The following is an 18829-nucleotide window of genomic DNA, read 5'->3' as shown; positions in this document are numbered from 1 at the left end:
TTCTCTCTTGTTTAAGTCTTAAAAGCAAGAGAGAACATGTCATGCATACAGAACTTAAAACAGAGCAGGAACCGGGGATGTGAAAGGGCGAATGGCAATAAACAACACTGGAGAAAGAGGTAGGAATTAAGAGATGTTACATAATTGTGGTCTATATTGGGATAATTGGGAAAATGTAAACATGAACAAAGTATGATAATAGTATTCTAATTATGTAGAAAAAGGTCATCTTTTAGATATACATATGGAAATATCTAGCAGCAAAATATCATAATTTCTATAATTTAAATATGCTCCAAAAATTAGATAAAACAAATATTGCAAAATGATAATAACCATTACATCTAGTTGATGAGTATATGAATATTTATATTATTTCCACTTTTCAATACATCGAGGCAGGAAGTAATGTGTTGGAGTTCCATGACTATCTTTAAATGGGGATAGGGCGAAGAGGAAAACTAGAAATATTCTACAGTTATCTTACCATATCCTGCCATCGAAGCGCCACTCTCGACATCCATTGTGTTCTTATTTTCCTCTGCTAAAGCTTTAACGTATCTTTTGCTTAAATCTAGTATTTGTTCACGTAACTTGACACTGCTTTGATGTCTTGGTTGTTGAAAAGTATAGTGGAGTAACATCAACCCCCAAATGAGTCCAAATATAAGCAATAGTAAACTCAATTTCTGGGACATACTTTTTCTTGAGATTGTAAAAATCATTTCGGATGAAGCAAACAGACTCGGCTGAAAACTGATAACTAGAGACAAGCCACCAAACAATCCTTTTGAAAGAAAAAAGAAAAAATTTCCTCCTTCTCCTTTAATATTGTATATTCTTCATCTTCAGCAAAGTTGCCTCCCACCTCCAGTTAACTCTGTAAAACTGAGAAGAAAAAAGGTGATTAGTCATAACCTATATCAGTAACAGAACAGACAATGACAGATTTAAGAAGAAATTCTTTAAATAGTTCTGATTTGGAACTATATCATCTTCTTTGCCAACTTTCTCCACCACTAAGCAAGCTTCCAGGTCCTCCATCCATCTCATTTACAAAGATCTTCAAAAATTCAAATTAGAAATAAATGACAATTCAAAATATCTGAAAAAAAATGCCACCAGTCACAAAATTCTTTAAATGACTCCTTGTCGTTTGTAACTAAAACTCTGGATACAAGATTTATAGGAAATCTCCATCTATTCAAATACAGGTCACCAGCCCAAATATCTAAAAACTACTCCCACTCAAAAAAGATAGATGCCAAAATGAAAGTCAGATATAAGGAAAGGTGAAACAGATTACAAAACCAAATGCCTCTCTGAAAAAAAAAAAAATCCTACAATATAAATAATGTGTCAATATAAAAATATCACTAGAAAATATTACTAATGGCAAAAAGATAATCTTAAGAAGCAGCCAATCTAAGGTGAAAAATAACATAATTTCCAAGTCTATACATCTACGTTTATACCAGACATAATGACAAGTGTTAAAACTTGTTAATAATCTTTTTTATATTTCCAAATTCACAATTCTAAACTTTAAATGATGCAGGTATATATTTTTATGATTTAAGGGAAAATGAAAAAGCTATACTTCAATTTTTTAAAAAAGAGAAAGGTGATGACAATCACAGAATCTAAAAAGACATGAAAAGTAATAAAGTCTGTGAATCACCAAAGCGTCCCGTGAAGAAAACTCAAAGTGTGGGAAAAGGCTGAAGAGGGTAAAGGGGGTCAAATATATGGTGACAGAAGGAAACTAGATTTAGGTGATGAGCACATAACACAATATACAGATGATGTATTACAGAATTGTACACTTGAAACCTATACAATGTTATTAGCCAATGTTACCCCCAATAAGTTTACTTTAAAAAACTCTAATGAAATAAAATTATTTACGTTAGAAATACACCTAGAGTCAAAAAGTGCATTTCACAGTTTAATAAAAATAATCCTTAAGAACTTTTAACTTCCTGTACTATGGGCAAATAAAACGTACCAATTTTAATCCACTTAATAGGGTATAATCACATAATGAAATACAATACGAAGATAAGACTAGAAATAAATATAGTATTAATTAAAGTAAACTCTGCAGAGCATTCGATCAATTTCAACAAACATTTACTGAGCATATATGGTAGGCACCAGGGAAGCTATGATTCTGCCCTAGAAATTTGTTTTATAGCACAGGTGCTCTCAAAACTTTTTTAAATCTTATATAAAATATCAAATACAAAACACAGACAATCAAAGATTCTCTAGTAGATGTGTGTGTGCATGTAAAGTGGAGGATCTTCTGCCCTGCCAATTCACCTGTCCCGTTCCTTTCTCCCACACTGCCACCCAATCCCTGATACACTTCTAATAAATTCTGGGACACATTAAACCAGATGGATTTAAATTGATATTTTTAGAGCATTTAGCCCCAACACAGCAGAATATACATTCTTTTTAAGTGCACATGGAACGTTTTCCAAAATAGACCACATTAGGCCACAAAACAAGTCTCAATAAATTTAAGAAAACTGAAATCCTATCAAGCATCTTCTCTAACTATACACAATGGGATAAAGACAGTATATTCAGTAAACGGGGTTGGGAAAACCGGACAGATATATGCAAAAACTAGACCACTGTCTTATACCGTATATAAGAATAAACTCAAAATGGATTAAAGACTTAAATGTAAGACCTCAAACCGCAAAACTCCTGGGAGAAAACAGGCAGTAAACTCTCTGACATTGCTCTTAGTAATACGTTTTTCTGATATAATTCTTCAAGCAAGGGATACAAAAGAAAAAATAAACAAATGGAAATACATCAAACTAAAAAGTTTTTGCACAGGAAAGAAAACCATCGACTAAACGAAAAGACAACCTCCTGAATGGGAGAAGATATTCGTCAATGATACATCCAATTAGGGGTTAATATTCAAAATTTATAAAGAAGTCATACAACTTAACACCAAAAAAAATAAACAACCCAATTTAAAAATGGGCAGAGGACCTGAACAGACATTTCTCTAAAAATATACATATGGCCAAGAGACATGAAAAGATGCTCAATATCACTAATCATCAGAAAAATGCATAAAATCACAATGAGATATCACACTTCACAATTGTTAGAATGGCTATCATCAATAAATCAATGCGTTGGCGAGGATGTCGAGAAAAGGGAACCCTCATGCACTGTTGGTGGGATTGCAAATTGGTATACCAACTATGGAAAACAGTATGGAGTTTCCTCAAAAATTAATAATAGAACTACCTTAAGACCCAGCGATTCCACTTTTGGGTATTTAACCAAAGAAATTCAAAACACTAATTCAAAAATATTTACAAACTTCTATGTTCACTGCAGCATTATTTACAGTAGCCAAGATATGGAGGCAACCTAAGTGCCCATCAATGGACAATCGGATAAATATGATGTGGTACGTATATACAATAGAATATTACTTGGCCATAAAAAAAGAATAAAATCTTAACCATTTACAACAACATGGATGGACCTAGAGAGTATTATGCTAAGTGAAATAAGTCAAAGGCAAATACCTTATTTCACTTACATGTGGAATCTAAAAATCAAAATAAATAAACATACAAAACAGAAACAGACTCATAGATACAGAGAACAAACTGATGGTTGCCAGACAGGAGGGGGTTTGAGGGACTGGGTGAAAAAAGTGAGGGGATTAAGAAGAAAAAATGGGTAGTTATAAAACAGTCACAAGGATGTAAAGTACTACATAGAGAATATAGTCAATAATATTGTAATAACTATGTATGATGCCAGGTGGGTATGAGAGTTATCAGGGGGAATCACTTTGTAAATTACATAAATGTCTAACTAGTATTCTATACCAGTATAAAATAATATTGACTGTCAAATGTATTTGAAAAATTTTTTAAAGAAAAAAAGGAAAACAAACTTCAAATTCATCATAAGTAATGTTACCAAAATAAAGGGGTTTGTTTTGCCTGTGCTCATAAAAGCCAAACAAGATACCAGCAAGGGTTTGCAGCAAAGAAAGTAAAGGTTTATTTAAGGAAATGGCGCCATACTGAAGACACAGGTGCACTAGCACTCAAAGACCTGCCTCCTGGACGGCCTCTAGGGCAGGGGCCCCCAACCCCTGGGCCATGGACTGATACTATCTGCAGCCTGTTAGAAACCAGGCCACACAGCAGGAGGTGAGTGGCAGGAGAGCAAGCGAAGCTTCATCTGTATTTGCAGCCGCTCCCCAGTGCTAGCATCACCACCTCAGCTCATCAGGCATTAGATTCTCATAGGAGCACTGTCCTTAGTTCCAAAAAGGTTGGGGACCACTGCTCTAGGGCACAGGTTATACAGGGGAAAACTCATTAGTCATGGTAGCTAAGGGAGTTGGGGTCGTGGACTCTACTGATTGGTCAGGCCTAGGGTAGGAGGCAGCTGATCACTGCATCAGGTCCTGATGTCAGTCATAGCGCCGGTCCGTCTGGTTTCGAGCAGATGCCAGTGGGGTCTTCTGCCTTCATGAGTCTGGAGCTGAAATACAACTGAGGTCAAAACGTTATCTTTAGTTTGACAGAAACTTTTTCTGTGGTCAATAGACCTAAGGCTGTTGATGCTAACCTAAGGGCTTACTGATTAAGTAAGTGTTTGTATAGCATGTGGAAAGATAAGGAAAGAAGCAAGTGAGTCATGGTGCTATTAGACTACACAAGGCCGATTTGAATGAAGGCTAAAGGAAAGTCATTTTTTAAAAAGTTTTGCACTGTTACAGTAACAGCAGGGGAGTTTTTAAAAGCAAAAATAAAACCATCATCACCTTCATCATCATTATTATGTGGACCTAAGATAGGTTATGGAATATTTTTAGGATTCCCAGGGGAAAGGTCTCACTCAACTGCAGAAATTATAAAAGGTATTACAGTCTATATGGCCCAAAGGTAGAAGTAAGGCATGGAGACACAATTAAATTGAAGAATCTGTAGAGTACTAGACCTGAAGGAGGGCAACAGAGTGTAGTCCAAGTACCACTATCTCCAACTGGATCCCTGCAGCTGCTTTTCAAGTGGTTTCCCAATTCCTCTTCAACCCCATTTCAAGCCATTGTCCTCACTACAGCCAAAATGTTCTTTCAAAAACAAAAGTCATGATTCGAATAGTCACATTTTGAACATTTCTCCAAAGGAGAGATGCAAATGGCCAATAAGCACATGAAGACATGCTCTAATCACTGATCATTAGGGAAATACAAATTAAAACCACAATGAAATACCACTTAACATCGGTTAGAATGCCTATGAAGGGCATCAGAGTATGCCACAGCAAAATTTCCCACTTTCATATAAGGATTTTGACCTGAGGATAACTGAGAAACAGTAGATGCAAGGACTCCCTGCCCGCCTTTCTACCTTAAAGCAAGACATGAATTTCCCATGAGAAAGTGGAGTTGATGTTGAGTCAAATAAAACAACCCTTATATTCCATTGGTTTCCCCCATATATTTACCTTCCCACAATTTACTGCCCCTAGGAACTCAAACTCCTTTCCCTTTGCCTTGTCACATCTCCACAATTTATGGCTCTTTGTTTAAATTATATATAAACTCTGAGGCCTAACTGCTTCTTAAGAGTTTTCATTTCTGTGAGGCCCTTCATTTGTATATGAAACAAATCTTTTTTTCCTGTTAATGTCTTTTGTCAATTTAATTTACAGAGCACAGACATTGAACATGAGAAGGTAGAGGAAAAAGTATTTTTCTTACAGCTTGTGGGGTTCATTACGAGTTCCCCACAAGATGTGCTGCTGTGGTATACATAGTTTTGAGCTAAGGGCAATTTTAGCTTCAGGCTCAAGAGAAAATTCTGCCCCTCCCTTTTAACTACCTAGAAAAACTTGAATTAGTGGCCTTTCCCAGAATAAGAGATTATCAGAGTAAACCTCTTTCAGCACATCTACAGGGCAGGACAAATTTCCACTTAAGTACCTGCTTTTCTTACCATCCTGCAATGACCCTTTGAAAACCCCAAGGCACCTTAAATCATCCCTAGCTCAGGATGTCTTATATACCCATGGTCCCTTTCTATCTCCAAACCTCTCTTGCATGCGGGGTCTCTGACTTTCATGTATATGGGGTTCCTATATATATGTATGTATTAAATTTGGTTATTTTCTCTTGCTAATCTGTTTCATGTCTATTTATTAGACCAGCCAAGAACCCTGAGGGTAGAGGGAAGTTTGTTCCTCCCGCAAAAGCTATTAAAAAAAAAAGAACTGTTGGTGTGGATATGCAAAAATTGAAACTCTTATGCATTGCTTGTGGGAATGTGAAATGGTACGGAATTATCATATGATCCAGCAATTCTGCTTCTGGGTATAATCACAAAAGAACTGAAAGCAAGGACTCAAAAGAGATACTTGTATAGCCATGGTCATTGCAGCATTATTCACAATAGCCAAAAGTGGAAACAACCTAAGTGTTCATCAATAGATGAGCAGATAAAAAAAATGTGCTATATACATATAAAGGATTATTATTCAGCCTTAAAAGGGAATAAAATTCTGATACAAACTACAAGCTACAACATGGACGAACCTTAAAGATATTATACTAAGTTAAATTAAATAAGACAGGCACAAAAGGACAAATATGGTATGATTCCACTGATATAGGTAGCTACAATCGTCAGATACACAGAGACAAAAAGTAGAATGCTGGATACCAAGAGCTGGGGAGGAAGGAGAATAGAGAGCTATGGTTTTAAGATTAGGGTACAGACGTCCATTCTGGAATGATGAAGAAGTTCTGGAGAAGTACAGTGGTGACGGTTGTATGACAATGTGACTGTATTTAATGCTACTGAACTATATACACTTAAAATGGCTAACATGGTACATTTTATGGTTATGTATTTTTTACCATACTCACACACACATCAAGTCATATCACTCGCCTGTTTAACAACTCTTCGACAATTTCCCACTGCACTTAAAATACAATGAAAAGTCTACCACAATCCAGGAGGCCCTGCATAATCTGACTTCTACTTTTATTTCTCTGTCTTAATCACACACCACTTCCCCCTTGCTCATGGTGCTTTGGCCACACCAGACGAAAACACCAAATTCTTTGACCTCAGGGTCTATATGCTGCTATTCCCCTGCTGTATAAGCTCTTCCCGTGCCTTGTTCCTTTCATCCTAGTTCGAACATCACCTCTTCAGAAAGTAGCACTCCCACTCCTACCACACCTCCAGCCTCAAAGCACTCCATCATTCTCCATATGAAATTACACAGTCTATCTTTAAAACCTTGAGCGAGTTATTTTGTCTCCCTAAACCCTGATGTCCTGATCGTCAACAGTCTCTTCCTAATCCTGGTGAGGGTAAATGACACCTCACCCTACTCAATAAATATTAACCTTTATTATAATTAACATCAGACGCTTATGCAGCAATGCCAGTTAATTCTTAATAACTTGTATAACTTGAGTTAATACTGGTGATGTTTTATTAGGCCCAAATAAAACTCCTCTGATTAACTCTCATGGTCCTCCATAATTCAGTTCCCAGAGACCAAATTTATTTCTCATTAACCACAAAAAATATCTCCCCCAATCAAGCCAGTTTTCGCACTGTCATCCAATAGTAACAATATATCTTACATGTTTCCTTACATCCTCTCAGTCAGTCAGTAACAGTCAGCTAACAACGAGTCTGCAGGCTTGAAAAAATTTCTACTCAGAATTTGTGGCCAACATGAAATACTACAGGTATGCCTCGGAGATACTGTGGGTTCAGTTCTAAACAACCACAATAAAGTGAGTATCACTACACAGAGAATCACACAAATTTTTTGGTTTCTCAGTGCACATGTTTATACTATACTGTGGTCTATTAAGTGTACAAATGTAATTTAAAAATACCTTCTTGCTGAAAAATGCTAACCATCACCTTAGCCTTTATCAAGTTGTAATCTTTTCTGCTGGTAGAGGATTTTGTCTCGATGTTGATGAAAATGCTATATCTGCAAAGCACAATAAAGTGATATCAGTATGCCTGCAGTCACTGAAGTATTAATTACTCAGTCCTAAAAGATGACATAACAGCATGACGGTGATGAGTAACAGCTTGTCTTCCAAATCACCCAAAATGAGACTAATCTTTTTAAATGTTACCTGAGCGAGAAGTATTTCAAAACCTCATTACCTTAGATTGTCTCTCATAGCACAATATAACAACTGATTTTACACATCGTATCAACCAATCATGTGTGAGCCTGTCTCCTTAAATCCCAGGTCCCTGAGAGGCAAGACTAACATGCACACGCTGTTGACACAACCCCACAGAGCCTGGTGAATGATCAGCAGAGATGTCTTACAGTTACTTTAAACACATCCCTGAGCCTAACCCCACCTTCTCCCAAGCAGCAATGTGATCTCCTTGCAATGTTTTTTGGGTGCAGAGGGGCAGAGGAGATGGAATTTTGAGTTAAAATTAAAGTATCTTCAAATTTCCATTTCTGGCCTGGAAGAACCCGAGAAGAAATACAGTCCAATCCCTCACATTTCAGATGAAGAAACTAAAGCCCAGAAATGTTAAGTGTTTTGCCTAAAATGAGAAAATCCGTTAGTGGCAGAAGCTGTCTTGGTCCACAACGCATGCCTTAAATCATTATTTAGGTTTTTCTTACTCCCATACCTTCACTAGAAAGACATGTTTGTAAATTCTGAATGAATTGTAAAATTAAATGAAGCTTGTTCATTTTTTGCTTTAAAGGAATGTAACTAACAAACAGTAATGGCAGTTTAAGGCAATGATCTTAAAATTCTGAAGATCTGTAACTTGGACTATTCACTAAATTATCAAGTTGGCACATTAAAGTTTTAAATATGCTTTAATCACATAATCGAAATATTACAAAGTCACTACTAGAAGAATTTAAGAAATCTTAGATCTTAGTTTTTTTTAACCTAGGCACAAAACTACAATAGAAAAAATATGAAGTAAAACAAAGTTAAACACAAGGTCTTCTGGATGTAGACACCATCACTATGATCAGCAAACACAATGATAAGAACACATTTCCAGGAAAAAAAAAACTGGTTGGGGCGGCGGGGCGGGGGGGGGCGGGGGAGGATACACAAAGGCCCAGGCTCAAACACAACCTTTACGTGCAGTTTCATTTAAGGTGTGAAAGAACTTGGTTTATTCATTCACATGATCACTTATCCATTCACAATAGTTATTAAAGCACCTTCTATGTGCCAGAAACCATAGATGTGAAAGGTGAAACAAGACAGGATTCTTGTTCTTCTAGAGATTATGCTTTAGTAGGAGTAGGACAATAAACAAGGAAACACAGAAATAACCTAATTTCAGCCTGTGGAGAAAATAAAGAGGGCGATGTGAGAATGTCTAAGGCGTCTTCATGAGGTATAAGTCAAGCAAGGCCCTCTAAGCAGGTCTGATCCGAAAAGAACAGGAAATACAAAGTCTGGTTCCAATCTCCTTCCAACTAAAACCCTTAGAATGCTTTTCTGACCAGAACTTGGGAACAGGCAGTAAATTCCTTATTCTTAGCCTCCTCAGTACAAACCGATGGGAATGAGGAGGATCCTAATTGCCAGCATGGCCTGGCCTAGTGTGGAGAAATCAAAGTGCACAGAAGGAAACCCATGAGCAAAGAAAGCTTTGTGTCCCCTTTCTTATGAGAATAGCATTTCACTGTTTAGTAATATACAGGAACAGTTATGATCTGATATGGTGATCTTTACAGAGAAAAATATATTCTTATTAGATTTTCTAACATGAAGTGGACTGTGGCGAGATGGAATATCAAATAAAGTCTAGGTAGCAGTCCGCCTAGACTAATCGTAAGCATGTTAACTTACGATTATTAAGCATTTTAAATACAATTTTTTCAAACTCTAAAATATTCCCTGTTAGAGAATGCAAACGTAGGAAAAAACAAAGAACATGGGGAAATCTTTTTCTTAATTTTTATATTTATTACAGTCCTTAATGTCTCCACCTCAATTTGCAAAACACATAAATCTCCAAAGATCTGTTCAAAATCTGCAAAGATCTGTTCAGAATTTTATTATGAATGTGTCAAATAGCAAACATGCAAACAACTAGATATTTAAGCAATTTTTCAATGGTTTCTCCTTAGCCAGGGCAAATATATTAGTCCAACATTACTATTAGGGACAAATACAGACAGAATCAGTGACTATCTGAAGTAGGATATTCTCATGTTAAACATAAAATGAAGCACAAAGAGGATTAATGACCACTCAACATCAAACAAATGGAAGGGAAATTAAGCACCAAAACTTTTTTTTCAACTTAATATATATGTGTATGCATACATATTTTTTCATACACAGTTGCACACAAGCACACAGTTATACATCTATGGAGTCTTGATATAAAAAGACTCTTGCTATGACTGCAATCAAAAATTTTAAAAACACTGCATTTCACACTGCCTGTCTTGAAATGCTTCCTTGTATTTTTATGTAAACATTGCAACAGCAACTTTAAAAACATTAATGGATGGCTAATTCTACCTTAAAAATCTCTCCTTCAAATTCTATTTTTGCATTTATTCAGCGTTCTGCTTCTTCTACTGTATGACTACAGCTAAAAGAAACATCAATACCAATAGTAGCAACTAGCAAGCAGAGACACTCTCACTCAGCCAAAGGTGCTACAAGAAATACTGCCTATTAAACTCCTAAGGAATTTACAGCTAGAAAAGCAGATATTTATTACAAAAAGACATAGTATGTTCACCAGACCTCAGAGGTTCATAAAGTTCTCTCCAAAAGACTCAGTAATAAGTCCTTCCACAGGCTTGAGCTTGGAATATAATTTCAGGGGAAAAGACCCATTCCTAAAATGTTTTCTCTACATAATATTGCCTGAGGCCAATATCTGGGGAGAGGGGGGAATTGAACGTAGGACACAGCTATCCACTCCTAATTAGGTCTAAGATTTAAAATGTGAACTGCCTGAGAGAAGCTACACTAAAATTCCAGAAATACACAGAAATATCATCTCTCAAGATATTAAGTCATTTTTAGATGTCATTATTGGGAGAGGGAAGAGAAGACAATAGCCCTGAAGAGTATACAGATAAAAGAAAATGGGTAAAGTAAGTCAGAATGAGAATATAAAGTGTTAAGGCAAAAGGGAAACTACTTAATCACTATGCCATAGTAAAAGTTTAATCTAAAATATATTTTGCAGTACTAGATATTTCAGTCACAGAGTCTGACCTGCCCACAGCGTCAGCCAATCATGTTTTGTGCCACATGACTCCATCACAGCGAGCTAAACGGAGGCTTTGGGCACCTTTGCCTGAAGCCTCATCAAAAACAGGGCCCTAAGCAAACCAGGATGTTGGGAGTAGGAACATAAAAGGAAAGAATTTGCAAAAAGAAACAATGGAGTTAGACTAAGGTATTGACAAACTAGTTACAAAGCAGGCATAATAAGCAAACTGATGCTACAGAGTAAAAGAAAATACAGAGCAGGGAGGAAGAGAAGCAAGCATGCCAAAAATGCAGAGAAGGCGTGTGCTGCTCATGAAAAAGAAGGATGAACTGGTCAGTAGAGATGGTGGCAGCTTTCCAGTTCTTTCATGTGTATCCCCCTCTTTCAAGTGGAAATGTACCCGTAAGATACAAATAAATGACTAAAAGGGTTTACATCCATTTTTTCCACATTAAAAAGAACATCAAAAAACCCTTATCATTGAAAGTCAAAGCTAGAAGAGTCCTTGGAATCAGACTAATTCACTATTTTAGAAATGAGGAAATTGAGGACCACAAAGGAACCCAAGGTTACACGGCTAGGACAAGAACCAAGGTCTCCTATTTCCATAGTCATTGCAGTAAATAACACCAACATAGACATTTTTCTTCAAAACAAGTATTTTTGCCACACGTTTTAAAATGAATCAGAAATTATTATGTGCATATGCCGTCTCCCATGGTTTAAGTAAGTTTTCCACATAATTACTCGCTGGCTCTGTTATCCTTATGAAACACATTCATTAGATTTTTCCTTCTTTTCTTAAATATTTCTTTTAAATGAATCTGTCACTAAAGACGTGACAGAAAATTCATCAGGCCCCACTGGCTTTTCCTGGCCATAACTGTACAGTCAAAAATAGCATTACTCAGGACATGTTATTTCACATATTATACAATAGTGTTTGAACTCAAAGTAGTACAAAACAGACATTTTAAGTGAAAATAAATTCAGCTAAGGAATACAAAAATTTCCTTGAAGAAAAACTCATCACCAATGTCAATAAAATTCAGGGGGACACAGTGCAAGAACCGAAACTAAAGAATTGGGGTTAATGTGAACTGTTTCAAATCATTTATTACATTCATTCAGTTTGTCGTAAGAACAAAAACTACAACTTGGAAACAAATCCCAAAGGGAGAAAATCACTAACCAGTGGGAAAAAGTAGAGGGGTAGAAAAAAGTTGATACACGGTTGAAAAATGAAGTTGGAAAAGCGGTGAAGCCGCAGGTCGGGGCTGCAGAACACCTCAGATGCTTACTCTGCCAAAACAAACACTTAAGCTTCTCTAAGGATCCCGCAAAGGACACAGCAGATGCGGGGGGGAGGGATATAGTAAGTCCTTGCATGTATCTCTAAAGCTGATCCACAGAAAAGCAGAGTCATCAATTTCCTAACATTCTCAGCCATCTTAAAACAGCGGAAATTAAGAAGATAGCATATTTTAAAGAATTCCTTGTTTAGGCTTCAGGTGAATGCAGTATAAAGCAAAGAACACACAACCTAGGGTGCTAATAATTAAAGAAAGAAAAACACAAAACACAAATCCAGAGGTTACTTCAGTATAGCTAGGGAAAGTATCGTATTCTAAAGATTTTGGGTCAAATGAAGAATTAGTGGCGTTGTAAGCATATTATTTCTTGTTCTAACAACTTAAAGGTGTGTATTTTATCTCCATTTAGTCGATGAGAAAACTCAGGTTTAGAGCCTTTAATTAACCAAGGTCACAAAGCCAGAGAGCGAGTGACGATCAGGACTGAAACCCAGGCTGCCTGAGCCACTCTTAATACCGCCTGCGAGAGTATAAGCAGTTTCGGTTCATCTTTATCAGTCACCCAGGAACTGAGTTTTGAAGAGGAAATTTAAAAAGAGGGCATTTGACTTTCTCTCAAAGTAGAGCAGAGCTGAGCTGTCAAATACAGAAAGAAGCGAGGGTGGCTGCAGCGCGGGCACTCCATCCCCGCAGCTCGGGTCCGTCGCTCCCCCGCGCCAGGGGCCGCGGGACCGGATCCCGCTCCGCTCGGATCACGCAGCCGGAGCCACGCTCGGTTCTCCGCCCGGGGCCCACGGGGCTGCGGCTGTCAGAGCCAGAGGCGCAGGGACAAAGAGCGTCCCCGGCGGCGGCCGGGGGCTACCGGCCCGTCCCCTCGCCGGGTCTCCGCGGACCACCAGCGGCAGCCGCCCCGGTGCTGCGGGGGGCGGGGCGCAGCGGAGGAAGGGCGGCCGCCGGGCCAGAGGGGTTCCGCGAGTGGCGCGGGTCCCACGGGCTGCAATGCCGCCACCCCGTGCTTCGCTCTCGAACACTCCCCATTACCTTGACAGTGGGCTTCCCGTCACTGCCGCCGCCAACGGGCGCCCGAGCTGGGGCGGCGCAGCGAAAGCGAATTAGAGGGCGTCAGCTGCGTCCCGCGCTCGCGAAGCAGCCTCCAGGTCGGGATGGAGAAAGGCCGGGGCTGGGAATTAGGGACGAGGTTGGTTTTCCAGCTTATAGAGATTTTACTCTTCTCGTCCCTCGCACTCAGCTTCCGCTCCGCCTCCCGGCCTCCTGGCCCGGCCGGGCCCTTCCCCCACGGGGGAGAGCAGCTGCCCCCGGCGCGCGGCATTGTGGGGGTTGTAGTCCCGGAATGCGGAAGAAGCGGCACGTGCTTCTAGCCCGTCTGCACCTACTCTGGATCAGGACGACGCCGTTGCGTAGCAACCAGAGGGCTTTTTGGTCTTGAAAGAGGAGCTTATCGTAGGCATACTCTCTCTGCTTTAGCTCGCCGCAGAGGCTGAAAGGAGAGTGTGGGTGTCTTACTCGTGACCCTCCAGCTGGGAACCAACAATTCTGAAGCTGTTGGCTTGAGGCAAAAGAGCTTAGTAGTGATTAAAGGTGTGCTACGGGCAAGAATGTCAGTTATTGCCCATAAATGCCTTTAGCCAGTGGAGTAAGGCAAGAAAAGTAAAAGATTCAATAGGAAGAAACAAAATTCTCAGATGTCGTAATTGTTATGTATGTGGCATATCCGAAAGAATCTATGAATTGTTGCAGTTAATAAGAGTTTAACACGGTTAATAAGTACAAAATTCATATTTTTTAAAAAATCAGTATTTCTATATTCCACAAAATAAGAGACTTCAATTTTTAGAAGATACCATTTACAATAGCTTCAAACGAATACCTAGGAATAAATCAAAGAAATGCAAGACCTGTATGAAGAAAACATTTTTTAAAACATTGAGTAAGACCTGAAAAAATAAGGTAACATTTTCATGGATTGGAACATTCAATACTGAAAGATGTCAAGTCTCCCCAAATTTATCTATAGATCCAGTGCAATTCCAGATAAAATCTCATAGGTTTGTGTGAGAGAAACTTAAAGACAATTTAAAACTTGAAGAGCGAACACAACCATTCATGAGGAAGAGTAAAATAAAGTGAAAGGTGGAGGAAAGCTTGTGCTCTAATAATTAGTGCAGTGTGGTAATGGATCAAGGATAGACATATATATCAATGGTACAGAATAAAGAGCCCAGAAAGTCTCACCCATACATGGGAATGTGATTTATATTGTCATGGAGATGATGCAAAGCAATGCCTAAAAAACCGTTTTCAATAATTGGTGCTGGACACATGGATTTCTATTTGGAAGAACAAAAATGAAATCGGGCTCTTCACATTACACTCAAAAATCAATACCAGGTGGATAATAGCCATAAGTTCGAAAGGCAAAAGAATAAAGCTTTTAGAAGATAAAAGGAGATAGGAGTATATGTTCAGGACCTGAAGGGTAAGGGACAGACTTTTTAAACTAATCCAAAAGCACTAACTATAATAGAAAAACTGATAAATTTGACTACATTAATATTTAAGACTTGCTTTTATCAAACAACACCATTAAGGGTTAAAAAAGCAAGCCTCAAAATTGAATAAGAAATTTACAGCAGTATGCTGTACACCTTAGACTTATAGAGTTCTATGTCAATTATATCTCAATGAAACAAAAGAAACAGCATATATAACCAAGAAAAATCTTGTATTCAGAGTATATATAAAGAACCACAGTCATAAGAAAAAGATGAACAGACACATTACTAAGGAAGAACAACGAATAACCAGTAAACATGTGAAAAAGTGTCAACCTCATATGAAAATAGGGAAATTAAAGCTATAGTGAAAGAATACTATACCACCCAACAGGATGGCTAAAATGAAAAAGACTGACAATTACAAGTATTGACTATGAGTGGTATAATAAAAATTTTCACTTTACTATACAGAGAATAAATGAATAAAGCAGTTTGGAAAACTTGTTTGGCCTTATCTATTAAAGTCGAACATGGTCCTATACATGACCCAGCATGTGACTTCCAGAGGTATGGCCTAAGAGAAGCATGTTCATGTGTACCAGGATGCATGTGCAAGAATGGTAACAGCAGGACTGTCGTTAATAGCTAAAAACTGTAAACAACCCAATGTCCTCTATCAATAACAAAATGGATAAATAAATTGCAATATAGTTGTATAAAGGAATATAATATAATCAAAAAAATAAACTACATGCAACTGTATAGATGAATCTTAAAATATGCTATTTATTCTACTTCATAAAGTTTAAAAACATGAATAAAGAATGTGTACTTAGTTGGTAAAACTGTAAAGAACAAGGAAATAGTTACCATAAAAAGGAGATTAAGGGCTATAGCCTCTAAGACAGAAGGAATCCTAAAGGAAGGGGGTTGAGACTCGGAAGAAGTAGTGCATTGGAATTCTACAAATCTGTTATTTCTTTATATGGGTAGTGGCTACATTGCTGTATGCTCTATAATAACTCATTAGACTTTATTGTTTAGACATCTTTCCAGGTATGTGTTATGTTTCCCAAGTTAAAAATAAAAGAGCACAAGTCTGGACTTAGATTGCATTCTTTCCATTCTAGGCCCTACAACTGCAGGACATTGGGCAAGCTCCATAACCTCTCTAAGCTTCAGTTTCCCCATCTATAAAATGGCAGAAATAAGAACAACACTGTCATAAGGATGTGAGAATTAAAATGAAAATATGAGTTAAAGCAGATTGCATAGTGCTTGGCAAGCCCTCGGGAAATGTTGGTTATTATCACTATGACCACATTAAAGTGTTAAAGTCACTGAGGCGAGTAGAATCATGAGATGGTTCCTTGAGGTAGGGAATAGGTAGATGAAAATAAATATACGAACAGCCACAGCAGACTGTGATATCTGCCCTATGGAGTGGAAAAACCACTTCCAGCAGAATGGGAAAAGTCTTCATGGTAGCGAGGCACGAAGGAAAAGAGACAATACAGGCCAAGTGCACAAAACACGAGAAAATCTGGGTACAGGTTACCTGTGGTATCCAATACAGTAACCACTAGCCATATGTGGCTTTTGACAAGTGGTGATGTGGCTAGTCTGACAAGATGTTCTGTAAGTATAACACGCACACCAAGTTTTGAAGCTTTTAGTACAAAAACAAATGTAAAATTTTTTAATAGTTTTAAAATATCGATTGTTAACAAAATATTTTGATATATTCAATTAAATAAAATACATTATTAAAATTTACTTGTTTCTTTTTACTTTCAAATATGACTGCAAGAAAAAATAAAATTGCCTATGTAGCTTGCATTATACTTCTATTGGACAATGTTCCTATAGAGATATATGAAAAACAAAGTAGAACAGAGGAAGAACTTAGATGGCCTTAAATGCCAAACTAAGGAACTTTTACTTAATTTAAGGAGCCATGAAAATTTTTAAGATGAGATGGTTACGCATTTGTCTATGAGACCATTATCTAATATTAATGTTGAACCAATCTATTATATTAGGTTGTAAACACTGTACAGTGTTTACAGTATCCACTGTTTCCAGAGACTGGTAGAAGGCACTCGGTAAATAAATGATGAATGAATAACTCTTCCTACTGACCCCACACACAAATCGCTGGACACCACGTATATTTAATAAATGCTGTCTGATTCTGATAGAGTTTGGCAATATATTTCCACTGCACGTTACAACTGAGAAACCATTTTCTTAGATGTCATGGAATGTATTGTCATACTTCTCTCACTCATCATGTCAATGAAAGAGCTAGAATCAAAAGAGTAAATAGCTGCTCAAATAAAGTTAATCAGAGTTGAAGCCATTTCTTTCTGGAATAAAAACCATAGCCAACTAGTACCAGGCCCCAGATAGGAAAATGTCTTGTCAGCAACATAACAGGGAAGAAGGTAGTCTACTTCTGAAAGGAATGGCTAGTAATATCATGCTAATAAGAAAAAAGAGCCTCTCCAGAGGATTAATCATGTTGTCTCTGAGAAGAGTCAGAAACTGAACAAGGAGAAGGATTTGGAATTGAGGCACCTACTTCTACTCTTATTTATGAGATGGAGCATGACGTTGCTCAGGCCGGAAGTATTGCTCAAATTTGCTGTGAACGTGAAAAAAAACAAACAAACAAACTCTGGACTAAACTTGCGGAGAAATAGTGACTCTTGTGAAAAAAGGTGGCTCTTTCCTGAGAGTCGGAGATGGGGAGAACAGGAGGAGGGAGAGACAGGTCAGAAATGACAGGAAACTCCCTGAAAGACGCCTTTCATGCAAAGGCCTAAAACTGAAAGCGCCTTCCCTCGAGCTTTGAGGGCTACATTCAAGTTAACGGAATCTTTGTTCCTTCCGCATCGTGACATGTGTCTGTGATTTGCCTGCCCCTTCATGGACAGTTCTATTTTTACACATAATGGTCCAAAGGGTTTGGTCCGGGAAAGTGTGACAGGCCAGGGAAGGGAGGCCTCTGACCTGCGTCTCTATTTTGGGATTTAGGAATGTGAGAAGAGCCTTCTAACCACAGGAAAACTCCCAATTGAAAGTATAATAAAGAGTTTGAGCCAAGACAGGTATTTTAATTCTCTGTCTCTTATGCTGGGAACTCATCATATCTGACCTAATTCAAATTTAGGCCTTCTTTAAAGAAAGCAGATTTTATTCATTTAAACTCCCAGATATAAATGGCAAAAAGGCAAAGATGAACACTCAAATTATCAGTATCATAATGACCACTGTATTTCCTAGCAGACTCAAGGTCATGTACACTCAGTGAGATGGATTTTAACAAAACAGAAGGTACAAATATGTATATTTTTGGCTAACTTGCCTAACCACAAAAATTACCTACATTTTATTCATTATTACAAAATTCAGAATAATCATTCCATGAAAGTAAATAAAATGACGAATGCTATTGCATTCAAAACTCATCACTGCACATTTTTTCCATGTAAGAATTTAGATTTAGAAATTAAAGTCTTCAATATTCTAAATTAGATAAAATGTAATTCAATTTTTAATAACTGCATTTAATAAATCTCAAGGATAAGCCAGTTTCTTTGGCTATATCTTATTTTATCCATTCATTAAAAAAATGTATAGGTATCTCTCTATTTACTCTTTCTCAAATAGATTATAAGATCTAGTCAATCAAGATACATGACATTAT

At 37.6% G+C, this 18829-nt stretch overlaps 1 protein-coding gene across 1 annotated transcript in view; it reads right to left on the bottom strand.

Annotated features, from left to right (window-relative positions):
- CCDC126 (coiled-coil domain containing 126) overlaps positions 1 to 13886 on the bottom strand; it is a 26542-nt gene extending 12656 nt beyond the window's left edge. The window contains exons 1-2 of the mRNA XM_011361668.2: positions 13643 to 13886; positions 488 to 888 (exon numbers count right to left, since the gene is read on the bottom strand). Of these exons, the coding sequence (XP_011359970.1) occupies positions 488 to 725 (238 nt within the window). The 5' untranslated portion in view covers positions 726 to 888; positions 13643 to 13886. The remainder of the gene's footprint in view (positions 1 to 487; positions 889 to 13642) is intronic.
- Between the last annotated feature and the right edge of the window lie 4943 nt (positions 13887 to 18829).

The sequence above is a fragment of the Pteropus vampyrus genome, unplaced genomic scaffold (assembly GCF_000151845.1).
Source record: "Pteropus vampyrus isolate Shadow unplaced genomic scaffold, Pvam_2.0 Scaffold69, whole genome shotgun sequence".
NCBI lineage: Eukaryota > Metazoa > Chordata > Mammalia > Chiroptera > Pteropodidae > Pteropus > Pteropus vampyrus.
Note: the sequence above shows the minus strand (reverse complement) of the source record. Positions and strands in the feature narration are given on the sequence as shown.